The sequence below is a fragment of the Rattus norvegicus genome, chromosome 10 (genome assembly GCF_036323735.1).
Source record: "Rattus norvegicus strain BN/NHsdMcwi chromosome 10, GRCr8, whole genome shotgun sequence".
In the NCBI taxonomy this organism is placed as follows: Eukaryota; Metazoa; Chordata; class Mammalia; order Rodentia; family Muridae; genus Rattus; species Rattus norvegicus.
The window spans coordinates 99,399,607-99,426,271 of NC_086028.1; the positions used below are offsets into that span (position 1 = coordinate 99,399,607).

General features: G+C 50.6%; 1 protein-coding gene and 1 long non-coding RNA gene across 7 annotated transcripts in view; one reads left to right on the forward strand and one right to left on the reverse strand.

Annotated features, from left to right (window-relative positions):
* Positions 1-26,665, reverse strand: part of Sdk2 (sidekick cell adhesion molecule 2) — a 277,637-nt gene that overhangs the window by 75,560 nt on the left and 175,412 nt on the right. For 2 of the 3 annotated variants that reach the window (NM_001413325.1, XM_006247693.5), the window contains 10 exon segments: positions 31-178; positions 1,140-1,276; positions 3,259-3,435; positions 11,721-11,823; positions 12,684-12,851; positions 13,599-13,715; positions 14,318-14,512; positions 17,792-17,875; positions 18,016-18,206; positions 19,666-19,777. In NM_001413325.1, coding sequence (NP_001400254.1) covers positions 31-178; positions 1,140-1,276; positions 3,259-3,435; positions 11,721-11,823; positions 12,684-12,851; positions 13,599-13,715; positions 14,318-14,512; positions 17,792-17,875; positions 18,016-18,206; positions 19,666-19,777 — 1,432 coding nt within the window. 3 annotated transcript variants of the gene reach the window in all.
* The window catches only part of LOC102547853 (uncharacterized), a 97,972-nt gene that overhangs the window by 57,350 nt on the left and 13,957 nt on the right, over positions 1-26,665 (forward strand). For 3 of the 4 annotated variants that reach the window (XR_005490530.2, XR_001840326.3, XR_010055868.1), the window contains exon 2: positions 6,795-6,860. The exons of the other annotated variant lie outside the window; for it this stretch is intronic. This is a non-coding gene — a long non-coding RNA (uncharacterized LOC102547853). The remainder of the gene's footprint in view (positions 1-6,794; positions 6,861-26,665) is intronic. 4 annotated transcript variants of the gene reach the window in all.

A 26,665-nucleotide genomic window follows, 5' to 3' on the forward strand; every position in this document is an offset into this window, starting at 1 on the left:
AGTCCAGGGGGGGACACCTGTGCCCCTTACCTTTCTGTGTCCTTGCTGAATTGTCCTTTGCCCACATCGTTGACAGCGCAGAGGCGGAACTGGTAAGAACGAGCGGGAACCAGTCCCTTGACCATCACGGAGGTGGCTTCTGGGTCCACGCTGGCCAGAAGTATGGTCCAGGGAGCATCTGCAGACACGCAGGGTTAGGGTAGAGGGGGACATCGTGTGAGGGGGACATGCTCCCTTTAAAATTTTTTTCAAATTTCATTTCCTTTTGTGTGCATGTGTGCATGTCTGTGGCTGTGTGTGTGTCATATGGAGGTCAGAGGACACCTTGAGGGTACTGGTTTTCTCCGTCTACCATGTGGTTCTAGGTCAAAGACTGACCCCAGCTCATCAGGCTTGGTGGCGAGTGCTTTCACTGACTGAGCCATCTTACTGGCCAGCGGTGTGAGGGAGTCTACCCTTCATCCCCATCCCTCTCCTTTGGGTGGGAAGGAGAGTGAATGCCTCCACCACTTGGGCCAGTATAGTCACCGTGTCAGCTTCTCTGGGTCCCACTAGCCCGTGTGACCCAGGGGTTGGAGGGAGCTGGGAGGAAGTGGAGGGGAAGCAGAGGTTCATGGGAATTGAGCTGCCTCAATCCCTCCTCCTCCCGCCCTTGAATCAATGAACTCTGGAAAAGCCACACTGAGGATATCACTGAGTTGGCGCTCACAGTGGGGCACTCATGAGACCAACAGTTGCTGTCTTCGAGGCTGCTGCTTGCCAGGTCTTACTACCCAAGCCCCTCCCCTACATAGTTCAAAGCCAACCTTTGACCTTTGATTGTCCCGCCTCTGCTTCCCGAATGCTGAGGCTATGGGCTACACTGCCACACCAGGCTCCCCGTGCGAGTCTTGTTGGGAAGTTAGAGTAACTTACCAGCAGCCTTTTTGGTAGCTATTGGTATACATGGCTCTAGAAGTAAGCTAGGCGTCTTAACACAAGAAGAAACCATGGCTGCCCAGGGGGAAGATCTGCTCTGCAGAGAGGCCCAACAAGTGTGCGGTAGGGCTAGCTGACTTGCACAGGTGACCTTGCAGACCACACCCCACTTTGCCCAGGCCGCGTGGGGGACATGGGAAGGGGACGGTGGGGGACCTTACTGTTTTCCGACATCTCCAAGATGTAGCGCATCAGAGGGCTGTTGCCGTCGAAGGGTTTAGCCCAGGTCAGGTTGATGGCGCGTCTCTCCATGGTGCTGAGTGTTGCCACGGGGTGCTCAGGAGCATGGGGGAGCTGCCTGGAGGAGAGACGTGTGTGGAGGGGCCACCCCGAGTGCCATGCTCTGCCATCAGGTGACGGCCAAGCTGCACACTCAGTGAGTCAAATGCTTCCACAATGCCGTGTACTGGGTGTGCGTCATGGAATGCTGTCTTTGGCGCTAAACTGGTGTTCAACTTGCTGTGTAGTACAGAACGACCTTGAACTTCTGATCTGCCTTCCCCCACCTTCCAAAACCTATCCCTTCGATCTCGGGCATTTGCTGCCTAGCAGTCATTCCCATCTTCGTCTAAGCTGCTGTGATAACTCACGGAGGACCTTCAACAAGATTCCCATATGGAAACCCAACATGTGGAAGCGTCCTGAAGCATACAAGTATACATATATAAAAGGAGTTTAAGTGGAGCTAATCTCCAATAGGAGCACAATGTCTCTTCTAGGTACCAGCGTATAATCTTATAGGCTATCCAATAAAAAAAAAAAAAAAAGCTCAGGGGCATGGATGGTGTATCTTTTTTTCAAGTTGTTGGTCAGTGGGATCCCATAGCTTTCTCTGTGGCATTGTAGGCTGTTGTCCTTTCTCTCACTTAACGAGTTCCAGAACCCGACGGTAGGTAAGGCCTTGCCGCTGAAGATATCGTATGGATTACATGGAGTCATTATGCTGGTACCAACCTGAAGCTTCATCCCTACTGGCTGGCTTTTGCATCTCTGGAAGGGTCAATATGTGCTACTGGAGGAGGAGAGGAATCAATGTTCCTACTGAGCTCTGACTCCTGCAAGCTACAGTGACAATTGGCCTGGCAAGATGCACCCACCCACTGGAGTAACAGTGGCACAGATGTCATCCAGCCACATTCTGCTTGGATTCGAGGTCTGTATCACAAGATGGACCCTAGGCCAGGGCCTGTGAAATGGGCCTAAACCCTGTGGTCCGGGGTGGGGGGGACAATCTAACACTATTATTGCTCTAAGTGGACATAGACATTAACTGCCCCTTAGTCTTTATCCTTATACCTCTGGATTAGGGCATCTTTCAGTCCTCACTGGGGAAGCTGCCCCCTGCAGTAAATGGTGACAGTTACAGAGACCCATGGCTGGCCAATGTACAGAGAGGAAGAGACCGTGACGTGCTCAGGTATAAGTGGCACATCTCCGTCAGATCATCTTGGAAGTATGGTCAAGACCTACATAAGATCAAATCAGCCTACATCCCAGTAAGGAAGGGGAAGGGCCTGAGTCCCACCTATAACTGGAAAGATATCAATTTCCATTAGGGATTTGATCCCAGTAGAGGCTTCCATGCTCCGGTAGATGGTCCCATGGGTCCCATGCCCATAGAGCCATCGCTAAGGACTCAACAGGTTTAAGAACGAAGACCGTGAGGTGCAGGGGAAAAGGTTGTGGGGGTAGACTCGATCAAGATGCATTATACGCATGTATGAAATTCTCAAACAATAAAAAGAATATAAAAAGATTTCCTGTTGATGTTCCTTTGTAGGAGACGGTGGCCATTAGACCCTCGCCTGAGATATCCACTAATCCTTCCTGCTCTTCCTTCCCTGGGGAGGCATTGTAATCTTATTCCAATTATTCCTACTAGTCCCATTTTTGCGACTAGTAGGAAGTTACCATCCACGTTGGAGTGGGACATTTTGGTGATGCAGCTGTCTTGGGGTTAGCCATACTCCTGTACGTAAGCTGGATAAACTCATTGACCCATCAAACTGGACTTTGGTATCTCGGCGCCCTGTCTGGAGTGATGGACGTTTATGCCTGCTAATTCTTTCTGGAACTAGAGCCCCATCTAAAGCCTATGAAGACTTCTGCTCCTGACCGAGGTGTCCCTGAGCTGCGGGACAGGCCTAGAAGGATTTTGAGGAGGTGTTTTAGGGTACTTGGGCGGTCCTAGTCATACATGGCTTTCTGTCATGACCAAAGGGAGCTGGTTGGATCTGAATACCCCATTGCTGCCCTTACCCATGCCTCCTTTGCCCTTACCTGACTCGCAGGTGGGCGTTGCGAGAGTCATTGCCACCAGCTGAGAGTACCCGGCAGGTATACGTGCCAATGTCCCCTGACCATGTCTGCGAGATGTGTAGGGAGCCATTTCTGTCCAGGCGGATCCGAGGATTAGTCTCCACGGCCAGGGTGGCCCCATCCTTCTCCCACACATACCTATGGAAGTAGAGGAGGTCAGAAAGTTTCCAGGGTAGGCCACACCAGAGCCTCCATCTAGGGGGCATGTGCCAAAGGCAGGTGGGAGGCCGTTACACGCACTGCCTCTGGGACTGGGTTTGTGGGCTGGGGAGCAGGGCATGGGAGGAAGATGTACTCTTGGGAGAGCCCATCACTCCTGTGGCAGGTGCTGGGTCTGGGAGCATTCAAGCAGCAGGCCATTACTGGTCATTTACGATATGGTTCAGATCTGGGTCAAAATGTTGTTACCTTTGGCCAGAAGCCATCACAAAACAGCCACTGGGAAAGAGCCAGCCGGCCGAAGGAATTCCTCAGAAGATGTTAAAAGATTACAGCGGGCAGAGGAATCAAACTTTCCAAGCAGACTACATTTTGGAATTAGGTCTATGAGGGGAATCGTTAGATCAATGCATCACGGTGACAAATTGACTTTAGTGTCCAAAAAAAATCACTTTAGCTTCGGCCAGTCGGAACCGAGGGAGTCTTGAGAAATGACATACACGCTGGCGCGTGACAGTACGAAATACCTCCTCCGGAGTTGTTAGGGAGAAAACACAGTCATTATTGTCACAGCATATTCCAAGGGCTGCCTCCATGGACAGCGCACAGTGTCCTCCAGGGAAGGTGGACTATAGTTCTCAGGAGGACAAGATGCCACCTGGGGACAGTAGTGGGCCAACCTGAGGGTCCCCAAGTTACCTGGAGTTAGAGAATGGAAGATTGCTCACAGGAGCACATCTGGGATGTTTTAACCCCGTGTTTGAATAGAAAAACCAACAGGCATGTATGAGCTACTGGCAAGAAATACAATGGGGGTGGAAAAAAAGGCCAATGGGAAGGAAAAATGTTTTCAGTCCTGGGAGACTGTGATTACATGGGAATGTTAATCCCTATTTCTAGATTCTTCCCTGGCTCCCTGCTGGTGGATTGCAGTGACAGTGTGTCCTGCCCTTGGAAGCTCAGGCCAAAGGCTGTCCCCGATACCAGCAGCTTCTGATGTGACGATCTTGGGTAGGCTTGCTTGACCCTGTTTGACTCAGTTTGCCATTTGTAACATGTGGAACCCGTTTACTTCATAAGGCTGAATAGATTGTAGAGCCAGTATAAAATGCTCAGGGGAGTGTCAAATATGGTAAATGGTCAGTAAGACTTAGCCATTGATGTTTTTATTGAAGAATATTTTTATCAATGATTTATCAATTGATCAATTTATCAATTGATCAGTGATCAATCTGTCCTTTCAACTATCTACCTACATACCACCTGTCTAGGCAGCTTTCCATCCATCTATTCCCATCCATCCATCTGTCCATCCATCCATCTATACATCCACCCATATCCATCTGTCCATCTATCCATCCATTATCCATCCATCTGTCTATCCATCCATTCATCTATCCATCTATCCATCATCCCCTATCAGCTATAGGAGCTTTTATTTACCCACTCATACACCTACCTTTGAGTTTCCATAGATTTATCAATCAGAATATCCATCCATTGATCTACCCATCCATCCATCTACCCCATCCATCCATCCATCCATCCATCCATCCATCCATCATCCATCCATCCATCATCCATCCATCCATCATCCATCCATCCATCATCCATCCATCCACCCACCATCCATTCACTTACCCATCTAAGAATCTACCTACCTGCAAGTCCATCCATCTGTCCGTCCACCCATATTTCTATACATCCCATTTTGAAAGCTGTCTTTTTCTTAGCAAAGTACCACATACTCTTTTTCATGTGATATCCCCATGCCATACATTGAAATGAAACCAGACGCAGGGTGTTCTGTCACAGTCTTCCTGTCACCTCACTGACTGCTGGTGTTGGACGTACCTCCTTTTCATCTGCTATTGTAGTTAGCAACGTGATGAACGCCCGCGTTGAAGACTGTTTACCTACACTCCGCTTCTTCAAAGACAAATTATCAGCAGCGGAACTGCCAAGTTAATTTTAAAGGCTTTTAATATAGATTTAGAAATGGACAATACCAGTCACTTCCCATTCATCTCGTTACCTAGAAAAGAGTCAGCCTTGACAGTGTTCAGAGGATGAGCAGGCTTTCCCTAACGCAGATCTATTTGCAGAGAGTTACTTCGGCTTAGGAAATAACCACAGCAAGCAGACACACTTTGCTCCAGGACATGGTGATTCAGGGAACATTATGTCCCTGCCTGGGAAGCATTTGTTACTGAACTTGAATGTAATTAATAGGTACTTGATTCTAATCAGAAATACAGGGGATGGGAGAATAAGTTAGTGGAATATAGGGCAGATCCGGAATGTGGTATACTGCACAGCGGGGTCAGGGGATCATGGCCCATTACATGCTTGTATACCTAAGCTGTTTAAAATGAAAGTTATTTTTATTTGTGTGTTATCTTTATTTTGTGTGCCATTTTATTTGTGTGTTATCTTTATTTTGTGTGTACGTGTGCACATGTGTTTGCTTGCATGCATGTGTATGTACCCTATGTGTGTGCCTTGTGTTTGGCGAGGGTAGAAGGAGGCTCTGAATTCTCTAGGAGTGGAGTTACAGTGCGAGCTGCCACGTGGGTGCCGGGAATCAAGCTCATGTCCTCTGGAAGAGCAGCAACTGCTGAGCGTTTTGTTGTAACACGGACATGCCCGTTTGTGGACATATTATCTACAGATACAGTTGAGCAGCAATGACAAAGATCACGTGGCTCTCCCCCTGGCCCTTTGTAGAAATGGTTTATTGACCTCTGCCTTATGAAATCAGATTTCTGCAATGACTCGGTGACACAGACCCGAACGAAAAACAGAGCTGGCGAGACGGCTCAGTGGTTAAGGCTGCTTGCTGGCTAGCAGATGAATTTAAGAATCCTCCTGGTGGAAAGGGAGGACCGATCCCTCCAGGTTGTCCTCTGACTTCCACATGTGTGCACGCCCACACGATAAAAAAAAAAAAAAGAACATAAAAATTCCCTCCCAGCATAGCATCACCACCATCATCACCGTCATCACCATCATCACCATCATCACCACCATCATCAACAGATGGCCATAGACATGAAGAGAAAGTCCCCTCAACAACGATGCTGGGACCAGTGGACGTCAACGGCTACAGATACAGCTGTAGTTCCAAGCCTCATGCCTGTTGCAAGACTTAAATTTCAAAGTTGGCCACAAACCTAAACACACAATGGAGAATCCCCAAGCTGCTAGGAGGCAATGGGAAATCTAGAAGGCCTTGCCTTTGGTGCTGACTCCAGATTCTACACGGAGGGCCTGATCCCTGGGAGGAGGAGTTGCTAAGATAGACTTTGTCAAAATTAAAATTTTCTACTCTTCCACAGATATTGCCAAGAGAATAAAGAGAGGAGCCACGGACCGGGAGAAAATGTTTGCATGACAAATATCTGGTAAGGCGCTGTTATCCAAAATAGACAGGGGCTTCTTAAGGCTCAACCCTAAGGAAACAAACAGCTTGATTAAAAACTGGGCTGAAGTCCTTGACGGATTCCCCGCCGATGAAGACACACACAGGAGACAGAAATGAGATGTTCACCTCCTACGCCACGGAGGAATGCAGGTTAGAGCACATTCTGTGATTGCAGAGGGCTGGGGCTCCGTTCTAGCACCAAGTCAAGTGGCTCACGAGTGTCTGTAACTCCAGCTTCAAAGGACCTGATGCCCTCTGGCGGACTCCATGAGCACTGCACTTACAGGCACATGACCCCTGTCACCCCAACACCTCACATTCACATAATTAAAAATAAATAAATAAGCCCCTGCCTCATATGCACATAACTAAAAGTAAATATAAAAACTATTTCAGAACAGAAACAAGAACCACACTGTAACCAATAAAATGGTCAACATCGCTCAGTGCCTGCCAGGGAAATACCCCCTCCTCCAAGATGTGAACCACACCTCTTAAAAATACTTGGGTGCTTACTTCCCACCCTCCTTCCCCTTTTCTTGACAGGGTTTCAGCATGTAGCTCTGGATGGCCTAGAACTGGCTCTGTAGTTCAGGCAGGCCCCGGACTCACAGAGATCTGGGATTAAAGGTGTGTGCCATCGTTCCTGGATTAAGTGGTTTCTTACACACTCAAGTAAGCAAACAAAATGTACACTTAGCCAGACTTGGAGACTCATGTCTGCAATGTTAGCACTTGGGAAGGTGGAGCAGGAGAGTGACTACAAGTTTCAGTCCACCTTGGGCTACATAACAAGAGCCCATCTCAAATACTCTCTCTCTCTCTCTCTCTCTCTCTCTCTCTCTCTCTCTCTCTCTCTCACACACACACACACACACACATACACACACATACACATAAACACACACACACAAACACACACTCTCACACTCTCTCTCTCACACACACATATGCATGCTCTCTCTTTCTCACACACACACACACAAACACACAAACACTCTCACTCTCTCTCATACACACACACTCTCTCTCACACACATATGCATGCTCTCTCTCTCTCTCTCTCTCACACACACACACACTCTCTCACACTCTCTCTCTCACACACACATATGCATGCTCTCTCTCTCTCTCACACACACACACAAACACACAAACACTCTCACTCTCTCTCTCATACACACACACTCTCTCTCACACACATATACATGCTCTCTCTCTCTCACACACACACATACACACACACATACACACACACAAACACACACTCTCACACTCTCTCTCTCACACACACATATGCATGCTCTCTCTCTCTCACACACACAAACACACAAACACTCTCTCTCACTCTCTCTCATACACACACACTCTCTCTCACACACACATATGCATGCTCTCTCTCTCTCTCTCTCTCTCTCTCTCTCTCTCTCTCTCTCTCCTCTCTCTCTCTCTCTCTCTCTCACACACACACACACACCTCTACCCATATCACATTCTTGGCATTATTTTCCATACATCAAAGTTGAAACAAATAAAAACGAATAACCTCATTAGGGTAGAAAATTTTCAGAATAATCCAGTTATGTAACTTGACTGTTAACTCATGTAACCAGTGGTCTTTCGGGGATCCTTTCGGCTTTAGATAACATCAGCTGATCCTTAGCAAATCAGAGACGTGTAAAATATTTGATTACTGGGATGCCCGTAATGAGATTCCTCCATATTAGCAAAAATTTAGAAATAATAATAATAATAATAATAATAATTAATAATAATAATAAAAGCAGTCGCTGTGAACTGGCAAACTGTTTCCCTCAGACAGTGGACTCCAAGCCATGAGGTAATTGAGTTGATGCAAACATATTTATTGACATGGCACAAGGGGCACAGAAGGTCCGCAAGGGAAAAAGATTAGAGAATAGAGTGTGTCTGGCTTCTTTAATGGAACTCAAATACCATCACCGATGGTGTCTAATTAAGGGGAACAGTTTACATGTGGTTTTGGGTATCCTTTTATTTCTGATCTGAATTTTCCTCTTGTAGTGTAATAAATTCTTTACATAGTAAAAGCATAAGAAAGTATTTATTAATAGTAATAATGTCTCAAAATGGACTGTTCATGCTCTGTCTAGATTTGGACCCAGATACCAAATAGATTCTTTGAGAATGGCGGGCAGCCTGCAGCTGTCTGGGCCTCGCCCCTGGGGCCCAGCTTTGTCTTGACAACACACCCCTTGGGATTTGAGCGGCCAATGCTTGATTGTGAGCGGTTGGCTTCTCCCTTTCTAACCTGCTCAGGGGACCCCGTTGTGCTTTGTAGATAGAATATCCTGTTTCTGGAAGAATATCAGAATCGCTGGGAAGCTTTAAAAACACTGAGATGTGTGCCCCTTGCCCCTATTTAATCTCGAGGCTGCAGAGGGCAGCAGGGGCTGCCACGGCCCAATGCTGGGAGCAGAGACAGAGGGGCTGGCCTTGGCAAAGCTCTGAGCTCCAGGTTCAGTGAGAGACCCTTGGAGAATGATGAGAGAGATACTTGATGTCTGCCTCTTGTCTGCACACACACACGTGCACACACACACACATGAGCACATGCACACAGGCACACATGCAGGCACATATGCACACATGTACACACATATGCACATACACAGATGCACACATATATGCACATACATAGATGCACACATATGCACATATGCACACACATGTACACACATATGCACATACACAGACACACATGTACATATGCACACATGTACATATGCACATATATACATATGCACACACACATGCACACACATAGATGCATACATATGCACACATGCATACACATGGAGACACATGTAGCACACATGCAGGCTCATATGCACACATGTACACACATATGCACATATACACATATGCACACACAGATTCACACATATGTACACATGCATACACATGGACACACATGTAGCACACATGCAGGCACATATGCATACACATGGAGACACATGTAGCACACATGCAGGCTCATATGCACACATGTACACACATATGCACATATACACATATGCACACACAGATTCACACATATGTACACATGCATACACATGGACACACATGTAGCACACATGCAGGCACATATGCACACATGTACATGTGTACACACATATGCATATACACACATGCACACATATGCACATGCAGGCACACATATGCACACACGCACGCACACAAAAGCAATGGAAACAGTTGCTGAGGTAGGGCAGTGGCTATTCGGGTGTTACTCAACTAGTGGAACATAGCTGAAAACTATACAAAGGACACTACTGTGTCATGCCCGACTGTGACTTGGTGGCATGGATGTGGCTTCTCTCTGAGGACACTTTCACAATTGCTTTATTAATTTTTTTCTTTTAGAGAAAAATCATATAAAGCCAGGGCTACGAATCCTGAAGTCAGTCCGCCCACATTCTGACTACCTCTGTGTGGTTTCATGTTGGTGCCCCTGCTGGCAGGTGATAATGCCCTAAATGTCAATGTTCTATACCTCATGAATCGTTCCTCAGCCTGGGCAGGCAACGTGCTGCCTAAGGATCCACCCTGGTCTCTTGCCATCTGGGTTCCTCAAAACTCTATTACACTGACTGGCGGACTGTCCTCTGTCCAGTGACCACTAGGTGGCGCCGCAGGACACCATTGTGAGGCTTAGGGAGGCCATGTCTGCTGGAGGCAGGAGTGCCCGCCCTCCTGGCCTCTGAGGCAATTGTGTGACAGTGTTACTACTCATTGGCTAGACAGCAACGTGCTGTAATCTTCTAAAGAAGGAGTTATGCTGACTCCCCAGCCTTCTGGAACTCCCAGGAGAGCACAAAGGGACACAGTACACCCTTCTCGGTTGTAGCTCCTAGAGTCTTCTCATGGTTTGGGAGTACCCTGGGTGTCCTTGTTTGAGCCTGGGTAAGTGGAAGCTTCTGTCCACACACATCCAGCAGAGGCACTGGCTTTTAGACCCATACTGAACTCCTAAGGGCCCAAACATCTTTCAGGTCAAGGTCCTGGCTTTCCCACAGGGGTAGGGGTAGCTTCCATTTAAGCATTTTCCCTCACTCACCATCTTCCGGGGTTATCTCCTCCTGTCTTATCCCTATAATCGCCTCGTCTTGTCCAGACAGCTCCACGGTGATTATTAAAACAAGACATGAAGACCTAACAGTCGGTGCTTGAACTAATTCATTCGCGTGAGGTCAGTTAGGGGGTTTAAAAAGTGGGGAGCACACGACAGGAGTCTTCATCCTAAACACCCTTATTCCTCCCCTCCCTGCCTCCCTCCTCTCTTTTCTTCGTGTGTAGCATACATGTACAATATGTATATGGGGTATGTGCATATGTGCATGTTAAGTGTGCGGGGACCAGAGGGGCATGTCAGGTGCCGTGACGTAATTTTCTCCCACGTGTCTTTCTCACTGAGCCTCAGCCTCAGTAGGCTGGAGTAAGCTCCAGTCATCCCGTTTCTGCCTCCCACAGTGCTAGGCTTAGAGGTGCGCACATATGCAGCTGTGTCCTGCTTTTGGGTACGGGGATTTGAACTCAGGTCCTTATGGTTACGCAGCGAGTGTTCTTAGCTCTGAGTCCTCCCCTGAGCCCTCCTCCTTGCTCTATTTCTCAGCCTTCCATTTCCTGCCTCAGGACTCTGCTCAGACAGCAGCATCCTTAGGCACCAGGCCTCTTCCCCGTCTCAGCCCTGTACCCAGCTCTGGAAATAGCTCCTGAGGTGAGGCCTTACAGGTGGCATCAACTCCCCGATGCTGTCATCCTGTCTTATAAGCGTCCCCTCCCCCTTTGCACGGAGTACCTGACAGTCACTCTGGGATCGTGGGTCACTCCACACACCATGGAGGCCTGGGTGCCCTTGATGACACTCTGGTCCTGCGGGGGTTTGGTGATGCGTGTCCGGGCTGTAGGACAATAAGACAAGGTGCCGTGAGCAGGGATGTGGGGTAGGGGAGATGCTTAGTGGACAGGGGTATTGGGCTGGCCCTGTGGTAGGGCCTGGCAGGGGAGGGGCTCACTAGGGCTGTACACCCGGATGTTGGGAGAGGATGAGCCTCATATGGTGACAGGTGTGTGTCACATAAAAAGTCCCAGAAGAGTGAAGAGGACAAAGTGTCCCAGGGACGCTGTGCTTCTTGGAAGTCACAAACACGGGGAGGACTCAGAACCATGGAGGAGACAGAAACTGCAAGCTCAGAGTGACCAGAGCCACCAGACCAGCTTGTTGGTGACAGACAAGGTCTAGCCTCTCATTCCAGGCCCTAGGGCCTAGCCTGGAGAGGTGGCCATAAACCTGCATGTCTTGGGTGCACACCTCAGGTGGAAGGGGCTTGAGGGTTCTGCTGGCTTCTCTCCAGGCTGATGGCACTCCGAACAGACGAGCTCACCTCAGTGGGCCTCACCTCCAAGCCACTAATGTCTTGGCTGCTTTCTCAGCAGCACAAGGGTAGGAGAGGGACCGTGATGGAGTGATGGACACTGTCTGGCCCGCAGAGCCAAAAATATTTACTTTCTGGCCCTGGGTTGATTTCTGCCCTAGAATATACAAGGCAGCCTTTTTTTTTTTTTTATAGTTCTCTGGACTCTGTCAAGCATGGCATGGCCTTTCCATCCAGTGGCCTTGCTGGCAGGGACATCACCTCCTGGTTCCTGGCTTCTGAGTTAATTTGTCATCATTCCCATGACGGGAAAAGCCTTGGTCCTATCAGCAACACAGTATGCAAGGGCAGATGCTGGCAGCCCACCCCTACGGATGGTCACTCACCCCATACGACCAGGTCTGCAGAGGCCTCGTCTACTCCCCGAGAGTTGGTGGCCAGACAGGTGTAGGTACCGGCGTCCGAGATATGGGTTGGGCTAATGAGTAGGCTGCCAGACTCCAGCAGCGTGAATCTGGGCAGCTGGACAGAGCCACTGGCTAAGATTCGCTCCCCTGAGGTGACATAAGGAGTTTTTGGGATATCAGATGAAGCCTTGATATTTGCCCCAAATGCTCCAGCTTTGGAAGGTCTCAGGCACCCACCCATCTCTGGAAATGTTAAATGAATTGTTAAGTGTTAAAAATGACAGGCTGAGCTGGGGCTTGGTGACAGGCTCAGGCTCACCGGCTCACAGGGCAGCAGTATCCTTTCTACTATGGTTTCTGCCACTCCTCCACCCACCACTATGTCTGCCCTTCTCCGGATGAGGCCGCACTCTGTCTGCTGTGGCTGCTTGCAGCCAGCCAGCCATGGCCTGCGGGCAGCCCCACTTGGGTTGGGGAGAGGAGAGGGGAGACAGGCTGACAAGGTGATGACAGGCATCTCAGCACAGGACAGGATGCTTCCGGAGAGAGTCACCTTCGGGAAAGCTGAAGAGGTAAGGGATGGATGAAGGGTACAGCCGGGCTGTGCAGGGGAGGTGTGACATAGGGAAAGATATACATAGAGAGATAGATGGATAGGCAGATGAATAGAGACATCATCAGGTCGGGACAGACAGACCTCTTGCTGGCCTGGGAGAGACAGAGACAGAGAGACAGAAGAGCAGAACAATTTGGATTGTGAAAAATGGGTGGTACAGTGTCCAGCCTCTACAACTGTACATGGGGAACTCAATCCCGCTCGCTCTGTAACTTAAGAGTCGAAGACTTTCCTAGACTCTCACGTGACTATGTCCTCTGAATGACCATCCCGCCTACCTTTCTGCCAAGTGATAGCAGGCCGTGGTGCCCCTGAGGTCTCACACGCCAGTACCACTGACATGCCGTCAATCACCGTGCTGTCGAGGGGGCCTCTGGTGATGTTAGGGGCGATGCCTGCAGAGGGATACAGCAGCGGGATCTGTTGGCGATACCTAGGAAGATCTCCAGCTAGGGGCTAAGATCTCAGAGCCTACAAGACAGGTCCTCCCCTCCACCAGCTCGCCCTGGTGTTACAGCTCCTTCTGCAGGGAGGCCTACGAGAGGTCCCCAGGTACCCGTCAAGAGAGTTCTGCCCTCTGGAACACCCACTTGGGGGGAGCTGAGGACGCAGAGGGACGCTCACACCCTCAGTGACAAAGTCATTGGGACCTGGTCCATCGGACACACACTAGTTGGTGCAAGGATGAGCAGCCGAAAGCCTTCTTAGTGCTGGGTCTCCCGAAGCCTGGGTGACCCCTCTGACCTGAGGTCAGCAGATGTCAATGGGAACTGACTTTTCTCCAAGGGCAACAGTGGCTCCAGGACCCATGCAGAAGATCATGAGTGGGCAGGGCACTGCTGAGGGGATGTGACGAGCTGGTGCCGCACGGGATAGCCTCTCGGAATCCCACCACAGTACAGGTCCACCCTACCGTGCTCCTCAGTGGTGAGGCGAGTGTGGAAGGATGCTGTGCCTCACAGGGAGGCGCAGAGGCAGCCCAGGGGAGGACACTTACTGGTGACAGCCAGGTAGGTGGAGGTCTGGGCCTCGCCAGCTGCATTGTGGGCAAAGCACTGGACCATGCCGGTGTCATCGGGCAGCAGGCCGCTGATCTGCAGGCCACCGTCGCTGCGCTGCTTGAAGCGTGTCAGCTTCCCCACCTCCACCAACGCGGCGTCCTTGTACCAGGTGATGGAGGGAGGCGGCACCCCTGCGGAAGGCGAGGGCTGCAGTCGGCCATTTTGTTCCACCTCAGAGTCTGCAGGAGGTCCTAGGGTGCCTTGCTTTCTAGAACGTTCTCATAGTCATCTTTCTTTCTTTCTTTTTCTTTTCTATTAACTTTTTAAAATATAGGACGAGTACGCTGTAGCTGACCTCAGACAGATCAGAAGAAGGTATCACAGATGGTTGTCAGCCACCATGTGGTCGCTGGGATTTGAACTCAGGACCTCCTAACCACTGAGCCACCTCTCCAGCCTCCTTTTTTTTTTTTTTTTTAAAGAATTATTTATTAGTTGAGTACACTGCAGCTGTCTTCAGACACACCAGAAGAGGGCATCGGATCCCATTACAGATGGTTGTGAGCCACCATGTGGTTGCTGGGATTTGAACTCAGGACCTCTGGGAGAGCAGTCAGTGCTCTTAACCGCTGAGCCATCTCTCCAGCCCCGCCTTTTTTTTAAAAATGGAGTATGTTCTTTTAAAATTCTCAAAAGATTTGTGATAAACTTTTTTCAGAAAATGGGAGTTTCCTAGAATTGGTTTCCTGAAGAGATGCTTCACTGGGTGGTTTTTAGAGGGAAGGTTTGTTATTATTACTGTTTACATTTTTATTTATTATTACAGGGAGGGCGTGCGTATGGGGGCCAGAGAACAACATTGTGGGTTAGTTCTCTCTTTTCACCTTTATGTAGGTTCTGGGGATTGAACTCAGACTGTCAGGGTTTTCGGTAAGCACCTTTACCCAAAGAGACATCTCATCTGTCCCTATTACTAATGAGTTACTTCAGACAGAGGCAGGAGGACCTCTGAATTTGAGGCTATCCTGATCTACACACACACACACACACACACACACACACACACACACACACACACACACACACACAGAGCTTCAGGACAGCCAGGGCTACCCAGGGAAACCCTGTCTCAAAAAAAAAAAATCAAACCACAAACAAACAGACAAAAAAGAAAAAAGAAAATATTTCATTTTAAATTATGTTTGTGTGCACACCTGTATGTGCACACACACATGTGTACATGTGTGTGCATGTGCCTGTGTGGGTGGCTGAGGAAGCCAGAGGCATCCAGCCCATGCAAAGCTGGAGCTTTAGGTGGTTGGGCTGTGATGTTCCTGATGTGAGTGCTTGGAACGGAACTCAGGTCCTCTGCGAGCACAGCGTGAGCTCTTACCCTCTGAGCCATCTCACCAGCCTCTGTTAAGCTTATTACTTTAAAGTGTATTTAGTGTGTGTGTGTGTGTGTGTGTGTGTGTGTGTGTGTGTGTGTGTGTGTGTGTGTGTATTCTTCTTATATGTATGCATGTGATTGCATGTGTGGCTGCCGGTCACAGAGTTCAGAACAGACATCTGGAATGATGGGTGCTTGTGATATAGATGGGTGTCGGGAGCCAAACCCGGGTCCTCTGCAAGAGCAGCAAATGCTCTTAACGACTGAGCCATCTCTCCAGGCCCTATTGTTATTTTTGAGACAGGGACTCATGTATCCCAGGCTGGCCTTGAACTCTCTAGGTAGCAGAGGATAGCCTTGACTTTTTTTTTTTTTATCCTTCTGCCTTAATCTTCCAAATACTGTACTGCAAAGGGTGCATGCTGCCATGCCTGGTTTATGCGGTGCCAGGGATTGAACCCACGGCTTCATACATGCTATCAGCTGAGCTCACTCACCATCCCTGTATTCTTCAATGCCTGCTTCTACTTTCTTCTTTCTCTTCTTCTTCATTCTCCTCCTCCTCCCATCCCCCCTCCTCCCTTATTACTATTATATTTTTCAGACAAGTCCCTGCTCTGTAGCCCAGGTTGGCCTCGAACTCGTGTCAACCCTCTTTCCTCAGCCTTCTGAGCAGGGATGGCAGATGTGTGTCTTTAGTTTTTTACTGCAATGCTCGGTGGTTCAGCCTTCTGTGTCCTGTGCTAGCCTCCAAGAGCAGTGCCCAACCCCCCTCACCCCTAACCCTGACAACGGAGCTCAGGTAGAGAAGCAGGCAGAGGGGCCTCTGTTCCTCGGGAGGTCCCCCACATCCCATCTCAGGTCTGCACACAGGAAGATGGAGTTCTCCATCTTTTGACCTGGTTCTTTCTCTCCATTGGTGTCCCTCCGTCCCTCCCATGCTCCCCTTCGCCCTCTGCCTCTCTGCCTCTGCTCAGGCTTAACTTCCCTAAGGGTGCTGTACACTCTCCAGAGGCAGCCTCAGCTCTGCGCCACCCACTCCCCCCAGCTCCCTTCTACCCTGCATTCAGCCATCACCGTGTTTCATTCATTGTATGACAACAATTCTTTGCTATTCATCGCAACATGATGGGGGGCCAGCCAGGGTGTGGTTTACGAGATGGACGGCATGTCATGATTTAATTGGCAGCCTTGTTTCTTTCTTAGTGGCACATCAAATAATGACACATCCCATTGCTCATGGTGTTTCCAATGAGATGAAATAAGGCATCTTTGTTTATTGGCTTCTTTCTCTCTTTGCAAACACGTACGTTGGAAAACAGGAGGGACTGGGCTATGTGGTCCCTCTGTAAAGTCAGCCTGGTTTGCTCCCCTTGGGTGGCCGAGAACGAGAGACCCCCTGAGGTTTTGTGACAGCAGGGTCTACCTGCCGCCCCTCTGCTCTCACGGGCCTCTGCCCAAGGGTCTGAGAAGAGCTACAGCTCCACAAGCCTCTACTGGGGCCACATCAAATCCCTTGCTCAGGATTCTCTAGTCTCCAGACAGCCTGGACTCAGCAATCCTCCTGCCTCAACCTCTAGATGCGCCACACTCCACATGATAGCCCTTTTTTTTACCCCTCTAACCCCCTGGCTATCCTTTAGGCTTGATGGGGGCAGTAAGGACAGGAAACTGTGACAGAGGGATAAGTAGGACTAGCAGAGGGTGAAGACCAAGTCAGGCAACCCCCTCCCCACCTCACATGGGCTGAGTGGATGGCACCCGTTCAGGTGAGACACACCAAGTCTGCGGATGCTGGCAAAACGGTGATTCGACATTGTCTACAACTCTCAAATTACGGGCAATTTGGGTCTGTCACCTGTCCTGAAATTACGGTAATTTGGACTCATTTGTAACTCTGGAGTTACGTGGGTTGATTTGCAGTCTGAGATTACGGTAATTTGGCTGTTTGTTTCCCGGGTGCTAAGCTCCTAGCCAGCCTGTCACTGCTTAGCAACACGTGGTCTGGGGAGAGAGGTGGGGCTTAGAGAGGTTGAAGGTCTGGGGGTCTCTGTCCCCCACACTCATGCCTCTGTGTTACCTTTGGCTCGACAGGGGATGTCCACCACCTTCTCCATCTCGGCTGTGATGTGTCTCTCAGGCTCTCTGACAAACTGAGGTGGCTCTGCAGGGGAAGGAGCGGGAGACAGGATTAGAGGCCTGCTCCTGCTACTGTGGGGATGGCATCTTGCCACACTGCTGTGATTGCTGCCCGTGCCCTCCCTCTGCCATAGCAGAGGAACCCCATCGCTTGCTCCGACTCACCCAGCACGGAGAGGTAGGCGCCCCGGGTGACAGGGGCCACGCTGCTGCTGCGTAGCATGGCTTCGCACTCATAGTAGCCGGCATCGCTGACCATGGGGTTGGTGATGGTGAGCCTGCGGTTGTAGTCGCTGATGCCATTGGAGAGCAGAGCCCCGTCTTTCTTCCACACAATGTGCAGCTTGATCAGGGGCCTGCAAGGTGAGGCAGGGGGGGCAGTTGCTTTCAGTCAAGGGCTTCTGGAAGGACCATGGGGATGGGGCACACGTTGGGAGGAACAGGGATGCGGTTGTCGTTGGCATGACTAGCTCCCCATCTGTAGAATGGGGGCAAGTATAGTGGCTCTGGGTGGTCATGAAGATCAGTCACGGAGAATGTTCCCAACGGGGCCGGACACAATAGTAACTGCACACACAGCCCCGGGAGAGCCAGGTAGCTGGCCTAAGTTATTTGCTGAGCTCTCCGTGGGCAGCAAACCTTCCCTTCTTTGAATAGGTGACTTGGGAGGAGTGGAGGATTAGGAGAAATGGGAAGAACAGATATGACACAGACACAAGGGCAGATAGGCAGACAGACAGACAGACAGACCCATCCTCACCTTCGAGAGGCAAGGAGCACGTGCACCCCTTCCCACTATCATGGGCCTAGGGAACTGGTTCGTTCCACCATTCCTTCCCAGCACCTAGTGGTTTCTAAGGACGGGCCTCCCTCCGTGGAGCATGGCTGCAGGATTTCTCAGGCTTTAACACACATCCTGGCCAAGTTTTCCACCTTGGTGAAAAGACTGGGCTCTGTGGAGTACGCACTCATAAACAGTGCTCTGGGGACCAGGCTGTCCTGGAATCCTCAGGGGACCTTGGGACCACAGTCTAATTCCATAATGTTAACAAGTCATTTTATTCTTTATAGATTACCCAGGTAGGGAGGGCTGGGGTCAGTACTCTCTTTGCACACCTTATGGTGAGGGGGGGTGCTGGGTCATACCCATTTTATAGATGGGTAGACTGAGGCCCATGGTGGGTCAGGGAGCTGGGCCTCTGGGGGAGCTGGCTTCGGCCAGCACCGCTACTGACCTTGTGGGTGACTGGGGCAGACTGCCTGCCCTCTCTATGCAGTAGGGTCTTGACACTTGTATCATGTTGAGGAAAAGGAGGCTGTGTGGGATGCTCTTACCACACAGCCCTCTTAGGAGGGGCTTTAGGGACAATCTAACAGTCTCCTCTGTGAGGGACTGGAAGGCGCAATAGTGCCTTACAAAGTTCATGCTGTGTCTGCTCTGTTCACCATCTTCCATATACAACCCCTTCCTTGCACCCCACATACAGAAGAGGTCTTCTCTGAGGGACAATCTTCCCCTCTTTGGATGGCTTGGTGTTAGAAACAGTGTTCCCCTGTGGCCGCATAGCCTGGGCTAAATCTGGTGTCCAGTGGCTCACCACGGCTGGCACTTTCCTCTTTTGCACATACAGGAACAAGAAACCCCGTTGAGCTTGCTTGCTGGTGCTCTGGATTTGCAATGTCCACCCGTACCCCCACCCCGCTCCCCTCCACCCCCCAGATCCTCATTGGACCCCGCGGCTAGACTTTGCTCAAAGAGGACGGGGCTCCTGTGGGCAGTTCTGGTAAGGGATCAGTCAAAGATGCGTCATCTACCTGGCGTTGGCCACACACTCCATGGTCACCTCGGAGGTCCCAGCCACAACACTGGTGTTCTTGGGTGGGATGATGATGGTCGGTGCGATGGGGTCAGCCGGCCCCCCGACATCTGAGAAGATGTGAAGCGTTAGGAGGGTGGAGTCAGAAACCCATCTCTGCCTGCCCACGTGGTACAAGGAGACCTCACCCCTTAAGGCACAGAGTAGGTAACCCCGTATGGGAAGTCCCACAGCTGCCCCTCTGGACAGACTTGGGATGGCTTTAATTCCCCTGCTCATGAGTCCAAGTGTCAGGGAGCTCTGGAAGGTCCGCTGCTCTCAAAGGCCTCGGACTCCACCTGCAAGCAAGTCAACCATGCCGATATCCGGTCCTACTACCATCAAAATACTCCCTCTCCCCTAAGTTTACTTCACTGATCTACTTCATCATCCCCCGGCCCCACGCATGCGTACGCCAGACCTCACACTGTCTACACTGAATACAGTGGTGTTCCTCCCTGTTGGAAAACACAACGGAAACAGCCGCCATCTTCCCCAGTTCAGCTGCACCTGCTGGGTTGGAATCGGGTCCACAGACATTGGAGATTCCCTTAGAGAAGGAAGGGGCGGGGCTAAGATCCTGCTTTTTGCAATTAAGTCAAATTTCCGCAGGCCTCAGGGTCAGGGTCTTTGGCGGTGGTAGAGTCTTCAGGCTTGGCAAAATTAACTGATAGAGGCTACAAGGTGGAGGAAAACCATCATCCACGTTGGGTGATGGCCTTCCAATATGGCTGCTTTGGGGTCCTCAAGCTCCTGTTAGCAACCCCTCCCAAATGGGTCTAGTAAACTCATTGATTCCCCGTGTGGGGGTTTGAGTGAGAAATGCCCCCCCCCGGCTCACGTGTTTGAACCCCTGGCCCTCAGTCGGTGGCGGTGGCGCTGCTTGGGGGAGGTTATAGAACTTTTAGGCGGTGCGGCCTCCCTTACCTTTCAGTTTGCTCTGCTTCATGTTTGAGTTTTAAAGATGGGATGAAGTTTTGGCTCTCTGCTCCAGCTGCCTGCTGTCAGGCCTGCCTGCCGTTTAGACTCTTCCCCTGAACCCATACGCCCAAAGTGTTGGACCAGAGCAGCGAAAAGCAACTAACAACCCTGGGGGACTTTGGTGGAATTGTACTTTGGCTTGTCACTGAGGCTTTATAACGAGGGGGGAGACTTTAACATCTCTTCAGGGAGGGGAATTCTCCTAGAAGTCCCCGGCCCTGGTTCAGGGTCACCCAGCAGCCGTGGGTGTGGCTTCATTTAGAAATAAGAGTCTTTGTAGATGTAACTGGTTCAGTCGTGGCTCTCTAGCCAATGGGGACAGCATCCTTCTGCTAAGGGATCACGGACTCCAGAACAAGACCCAAGGGGAGAAGCAGAGCAAAGGCAGAGGTGGAGACTAGAGCCCAGAAGGATGCCGGCTTCGAGGAGTGGAAGGGGCTGTGGAGACCCCTTAGAGCCCTTCCAGGGGGAACGGGGACCTTATGACTCCCTGATGCCAGATTTTATCTCCAGACCCATGGGAGAGTCTGTTCTCACAATAAGCCTCCATGTGGTGACATGATGTTAGGGTGACCTCAAGCTATCTAGGTGTTGCCATGGAGGCGGAGACCGTGCTGGCTCTGACCGAGTTGTGTTTCCTGGTGGCTCATATTGTGGGGCCCTAATGCTGATATGATGGCGTTGGAGGTGAGCCTGTAGAGGCTGTGAGACTTGGCTAGGCCTGTGGGCTTGTCCCCCACCATGGGATTAGTACCTTCAGTCTCTTTCCTTCCTTCCTTTGTCCCTCCCTCCCTCCTTCCCTATCTTTCCCTCCCTCCCTCTCTCTCTTTCTCTGACTCCACCTCTTCCGACTCCACCTCTCCCGTCTTCCCCCACTTCCTCTCCTCTTCAGCCACACGAGGACACAGTGAGTGGGCAAGCAATTGTGTCCCAGTCAGGAGCCATACCCTCACCAGCCCTGCCTAGGGACTCCCTGACCTGGAATCTCTAACTGCAGACCCGTGACGGTGTCAATAAATGCAGCTTAAGACTGGACATATGTCTTTGTCCCAAGCCTCTGAGCTGATGTTTAGTCCTGGCGGCCACCATGTCTCAAATAGGAAACAGGCACATGGTGGTCAGTAGTGCAAACACCCTCACATGCGTGACTGAAGAACCGTGGTGTAGCCGTTGTCATTGCCCACCTCCGTGGACACGGGATGAAATGAGAGAGGGCTTTCGTGAACAGGCTTATGAAATAGAAGGCAAAGAAACACCCTTGCTGCGGACAGGGTGACTTCTTGGCCTTTCTGTGTACTCTGGGCTCTTTCAGAGGTGCCTGGCTCCTCTTGCTGGGCCAGCATACGCCCAGCACTGCCTACAGTCTTAGCATCGGCTCTGCATCTCTTCTGGGCTCTTAAAATACACTGGGAGAGAACTTTTCTCTTGTGTGACTACAAATCTATCTAGTTGGCTTCCTTCCAGGGCTCTTTAGAGCGAGCGGGCTGTGACAGCATTCACAGGTGTAGGGTGACGGTCTCGGAGGTTATCCTCTGTGGGCCAAGAGATACATTGTATCTTTGCAGCCATTGTGAGCCGCTCTGCCCGACCCCTGGGAAGGTTTCCTGGCTGAGCTCTAGGCCTTGTTAGGAACAGCCGAGGAAGAATAGGAATAAAATGTAAAAATAAAGGAAAATGAACGGGCGAGAAGGCATCATATAAAGCAGAGTAATTGCAACAATATAAAGTCTCATGTAGGTGCTATAAAGTGCGATCGGATTGAAAGCTGCTGATATAGCTGAATCCATAAACGTGTGCTCTAAGTTGTTTATTACATGCCTGCGCGCAGGTACCGTGGCCCAGATTAATGGGCCACACTGAGGAGACAGACCGTTAGAGTCTGAGCCGGTGCTGTTGGCCTGATAAACAGACAGCCGGGAGGAAGGCGAGCTGTGGGGAGGTGGAGATTAAATAAGGAGGGCTGTTAGTGTGACACTGGGACCCCTTGGAACGTGTGGCCGGGTTCAGGCAGCAGCCTGCAGGACTGGAGGGGAGTCGTGATGGTGGAGGACCCTTGGTACAGGGACAGAGGGTGGGCCTTAGGAAAGCCTGGGCCTTAGGTATGATCTGTGCCAGGAGTTCCCGGGGTGACCTAGACAGGTGACTGTATTCAGCTCAGTCTGTTTTCTCAGGGACAAATCTGGAATGAAAATCATTACTTGGAGCTGGGGACATAGCTCACTGGGTTGAGTGTTTGCCTCACGTGCAGGAAGCTTTGGGTTCAATTCCCAATGTGGTAGCGAAGAGAGGCAGCAGAGGTAGGGTGTGATGGTGAGCATGGTGGTTCGAGCCTTTAATGCCAGCACCTGGGGGGTGGGGAGGGCAGAGGTGGGTGGATCTCCGTGAGTTCAAGGTCAGCCTGGTCTATAGTGTAAGTTCCGGGCTAGCCAGGGCTACATAATGAGGTCTTGTCTCAAAACAACAACTGGACATGGTGGTACATTGTAATCCCAGGGTGCACAAGGCAGGGGCAGGAAGATCAGGAGCTTAAGGCTATCCTCAGCTATATATTGAGTTTAAGGTCAGCTGGAGCTAAAGGAGACCCTCTCAAAAAAAAAATATCACCACCAGAGCCAGGCCAGTTGCTGCAAACCTGTTATCATTGCTACTTGGGAGGCCGAGGCAAGAAGATAGGGACTTCAAAGCCCACCTGTGTAGCTTAGCAAGAACCTAGTCAGAAAAAAAAGAACATAGCTCAGATATAGCTTGTTTGCCCAGTATTTGTGGGTTCTGGGTTTGCTTCCTAGTACTGAAACAAAACAAAACAAAACAAAAAAACAAAACAAAACAAATGGTACACCTATCGGGGTAGTGTGAATTTAGGTTCCTGCTCAACACATCTTGCTTGGTGGAGATCAGGAATGGGGGATCCCCTACAAGGAGATATGGTAGGATCTGTCCTCCTGGGAAGGAGAGCTGGGAGTCTGGTTGGGGACTTAAAGATGCCTATGCTGAGGGCTGGAAGGAGGCTGGAGTGGAGCGGCTCAGCTGGTCTAGCATGAGTGTAGAATTCCCTGCGCATAGTAGGGGCTCAGTGAAGGATAGTACTTCTCCTGGCAACAGCCTACCCGTGTTGGGGGGAGCTGTCCCCACCACCTCGAAGCTGAGTGTCAGACCCTGGGTTACTGAAAAGTGGGAGTTGTAGGACTCAGCCTTTGGGGGCTAAAGCAGAGCCTCAAGCTGCTGGAGATGGGAGTATGGGTTCATGAAGCTGTAGGCTTGAGAGGTATTGAGAGAAGAGAAAGAGAGGTAATCTATAACAAAACTATGTGTGCGAGGGTGTAGACACCACAGCAGTGGTCCTCAGAGATAAGGGGTGGTGGTGGCAGGGCTCATGGTCTTGGCTTGTTCTCCCTCCCCAGACTGCCCTTTTCTGCCTGCAGGAGGAAGGAGTTGGTGGTTCGAGCGAGTGCTTTACCCACACGTGTCCTCAGCATCACTCACAGCACAATGCTAATACCAGGCCAGAGGTGCCTTATGGTAGGAAGCCCAGTTTCTGTCCCTGCCATGGGGTAAAGCAGATTTGACTCAGGGATGTCGGGTTGGTTTTGGTGGCTGAGGAAATATAAGCCCAGCTGCGGTAAGATAACAAAGCCAATGGGGCAGAGTGAAGAAGTGTCATGATGGTTGAGAAACTGGAAGCCTAGAGATGGGGCTCTTTTAGAGAGTGGTGGGAAGCCCCAGGGAGAACTGGGTTTCGAAGGGAGATGTGTTTGGATTTTGTCAGACTGAATGTTTGAGATGGTGATGGATGGATGTCTAGATGGGTGTCTAGGTGGATGTCTAGGTGGGTGTCTTGATGGGTGTCTAGGTGGGTGTCTAGGTGGGTGTCTAGGTGGGTGTCTTGATGGGTGTCTAGGTGGGTGTCTAGGTGGGTGTCTTGATGGGTGTCTAGGTGGGTGTCTAGGTGGGTGTCTAGGTGGGTGTCTTGATGGGTGTCTAGGTGGGTGTCTAGGTGGGTGTCTTGATGGGTGTCTAGGTGGGTGTCTAGATGGGTATCTAGATGGGTGTCTAGGTGGGTGTCTAGGTGGGTGTCTTGATGGGTGTCTAGGTGGGTGTCTAAATGGGTGTCTGAGATGGAGATGGATGGATGTCTAGATGGATGTCTAGAGTGTCTGATGTATGTTAGTGACGGTGATGGACAGGTATCTGGATGGCCGGAGAAGTCCGGAGGCGCCAAACTTGGAGCCTCCTGGTGCGGACTTGGCATCAATTCATGAAATTCAGGAGTGAAGGATGAAGGCCAAGCCTCGGATGCTGGGCTTTCTCACTTCCTGGAACAGGAAGTGGTGGTAGTGGAGGACCCATGAAGGGTGCAGAATGAAGGCTGCAGGATTCTATGGCTCAGGAAATCGGGCCAGGCAGGGGTGAGGTGGTGGGGTGTCTAGGTGATGGTGCAGGGGGTGGGATGCAGGATGGGAATAGGCTAGGAGAAGCAGGTAAGCTGGGGTGGCTCTGACAGAGGGGATGGGTATCTGTGACCTTCTGTAACAGCAGCTTAGGAGGGAGTTTTCCTTCTGATATGTGAAAACACAGTGGTGTCTAGGTCTCAGGCTTTGTGGTTAATGAGCGTGGGTCCCAGGCCTGCTTTTGCCGGTGATTTGGGAAACCCACTGGGAAGTGCGTGACATTACTTCTTTGGCCAGTCACCTCAGTTTTTGTCACCTATGAAATGTGGATCACGGGAACCAGCAAGATGGTTAAGCAGTGAAAGGGCACTTGACGCCAGGCTTGAGGATCTGAATTTGATTTTCAGGACCCCCACGGTGGAAGGAGAGAACTGACTCCTTTAAATTGTCTCTTACTCCCAAATGTGTGCTCCCCTTTTGTCCCCAATAAACGTAGTAAAAAGTATGGATAATGACAGTCTAACCATCTGTCAGGGAGGACAGCTGTAGCCATGGCACCAGTAACCGTCAGAACTCGGAGAGCCTTAGGCACTGAGGGAGCAGGCAATCCGTCAGTGGAGGAGAACAAAGATGGTGCCCAAAGCCACCAGGTATGGTGTGACTCACCTTTGTAGGACACACCTGGATACCCTGAGGCTGGAGAGCTGTCGTCCTGAAGACTTCAGGTCTTTTCAAGGAAGAGCTAAAGGTCCTTTGCTGCCCACTGGCTCCTGGGGCCGGGTGAATTGTACTGAGTCAGTCAATCTTCTGTGACCAGGTTGTGGTGTGGGACAGCCCGGACACCAAAATGCAGGTGTATGCTACATTCAATTCATGCTCGAGATAAAGGCTTAAGGACAACCCTCAAAAAACCCTAAGCAAAGAAGCCAAGGCTTCTATGGGGACCCAGCTCTTGCTTACGGGGTTCCTGCCACCATTTGGGGTGGGGTGGGCAAGACCTGGCACATGGGAGGGGCTGTTGTGCTGAGGTGAATTAGGCCCTCACAGCCATGGCTTGGATGGAGAACCAACGAGGTGGCTCTCGAGCATATGGGCCGTGATGCTTCCTGTAGTACTAGGATGCTATGACGACCAGACCCTCAACAGTTAAGCTGTGACCTCACGGGCAAACCCAGACAGGGAAGGCATCATTCTGAGAACTGGTAGCAAGAGACAGGGCACACACAGAGCTTTTCGTGTGTAAGCCATGTTGGATCTAGCATCCCCAAACTATCTGTCACATGGCCATCAAGGCCATCATGGCCTCTGTGTTCCCCTCCCAGCTCTGCTTCAGACACTCATACAGTGGAAGCAGCCAGACCTATGGAACGAGTGACTCACTATGCCCCAGGAGCATCAAGGGGCCATTAGCTCTTTCCTGAAAGTTCCGATGGATGGACACCTGCTCATCCCCGACCCTGAGGATACCAGCTCTTCAGCCTTAGAATAGCCAGGCCTCAAAGACCAGGCCACCCACCACGGACCTTGAGCCGCGCATGCCCACCAAGCTCCTGAAATGTGCCTTGCATCTGTTTGATTTAATGAGATTTA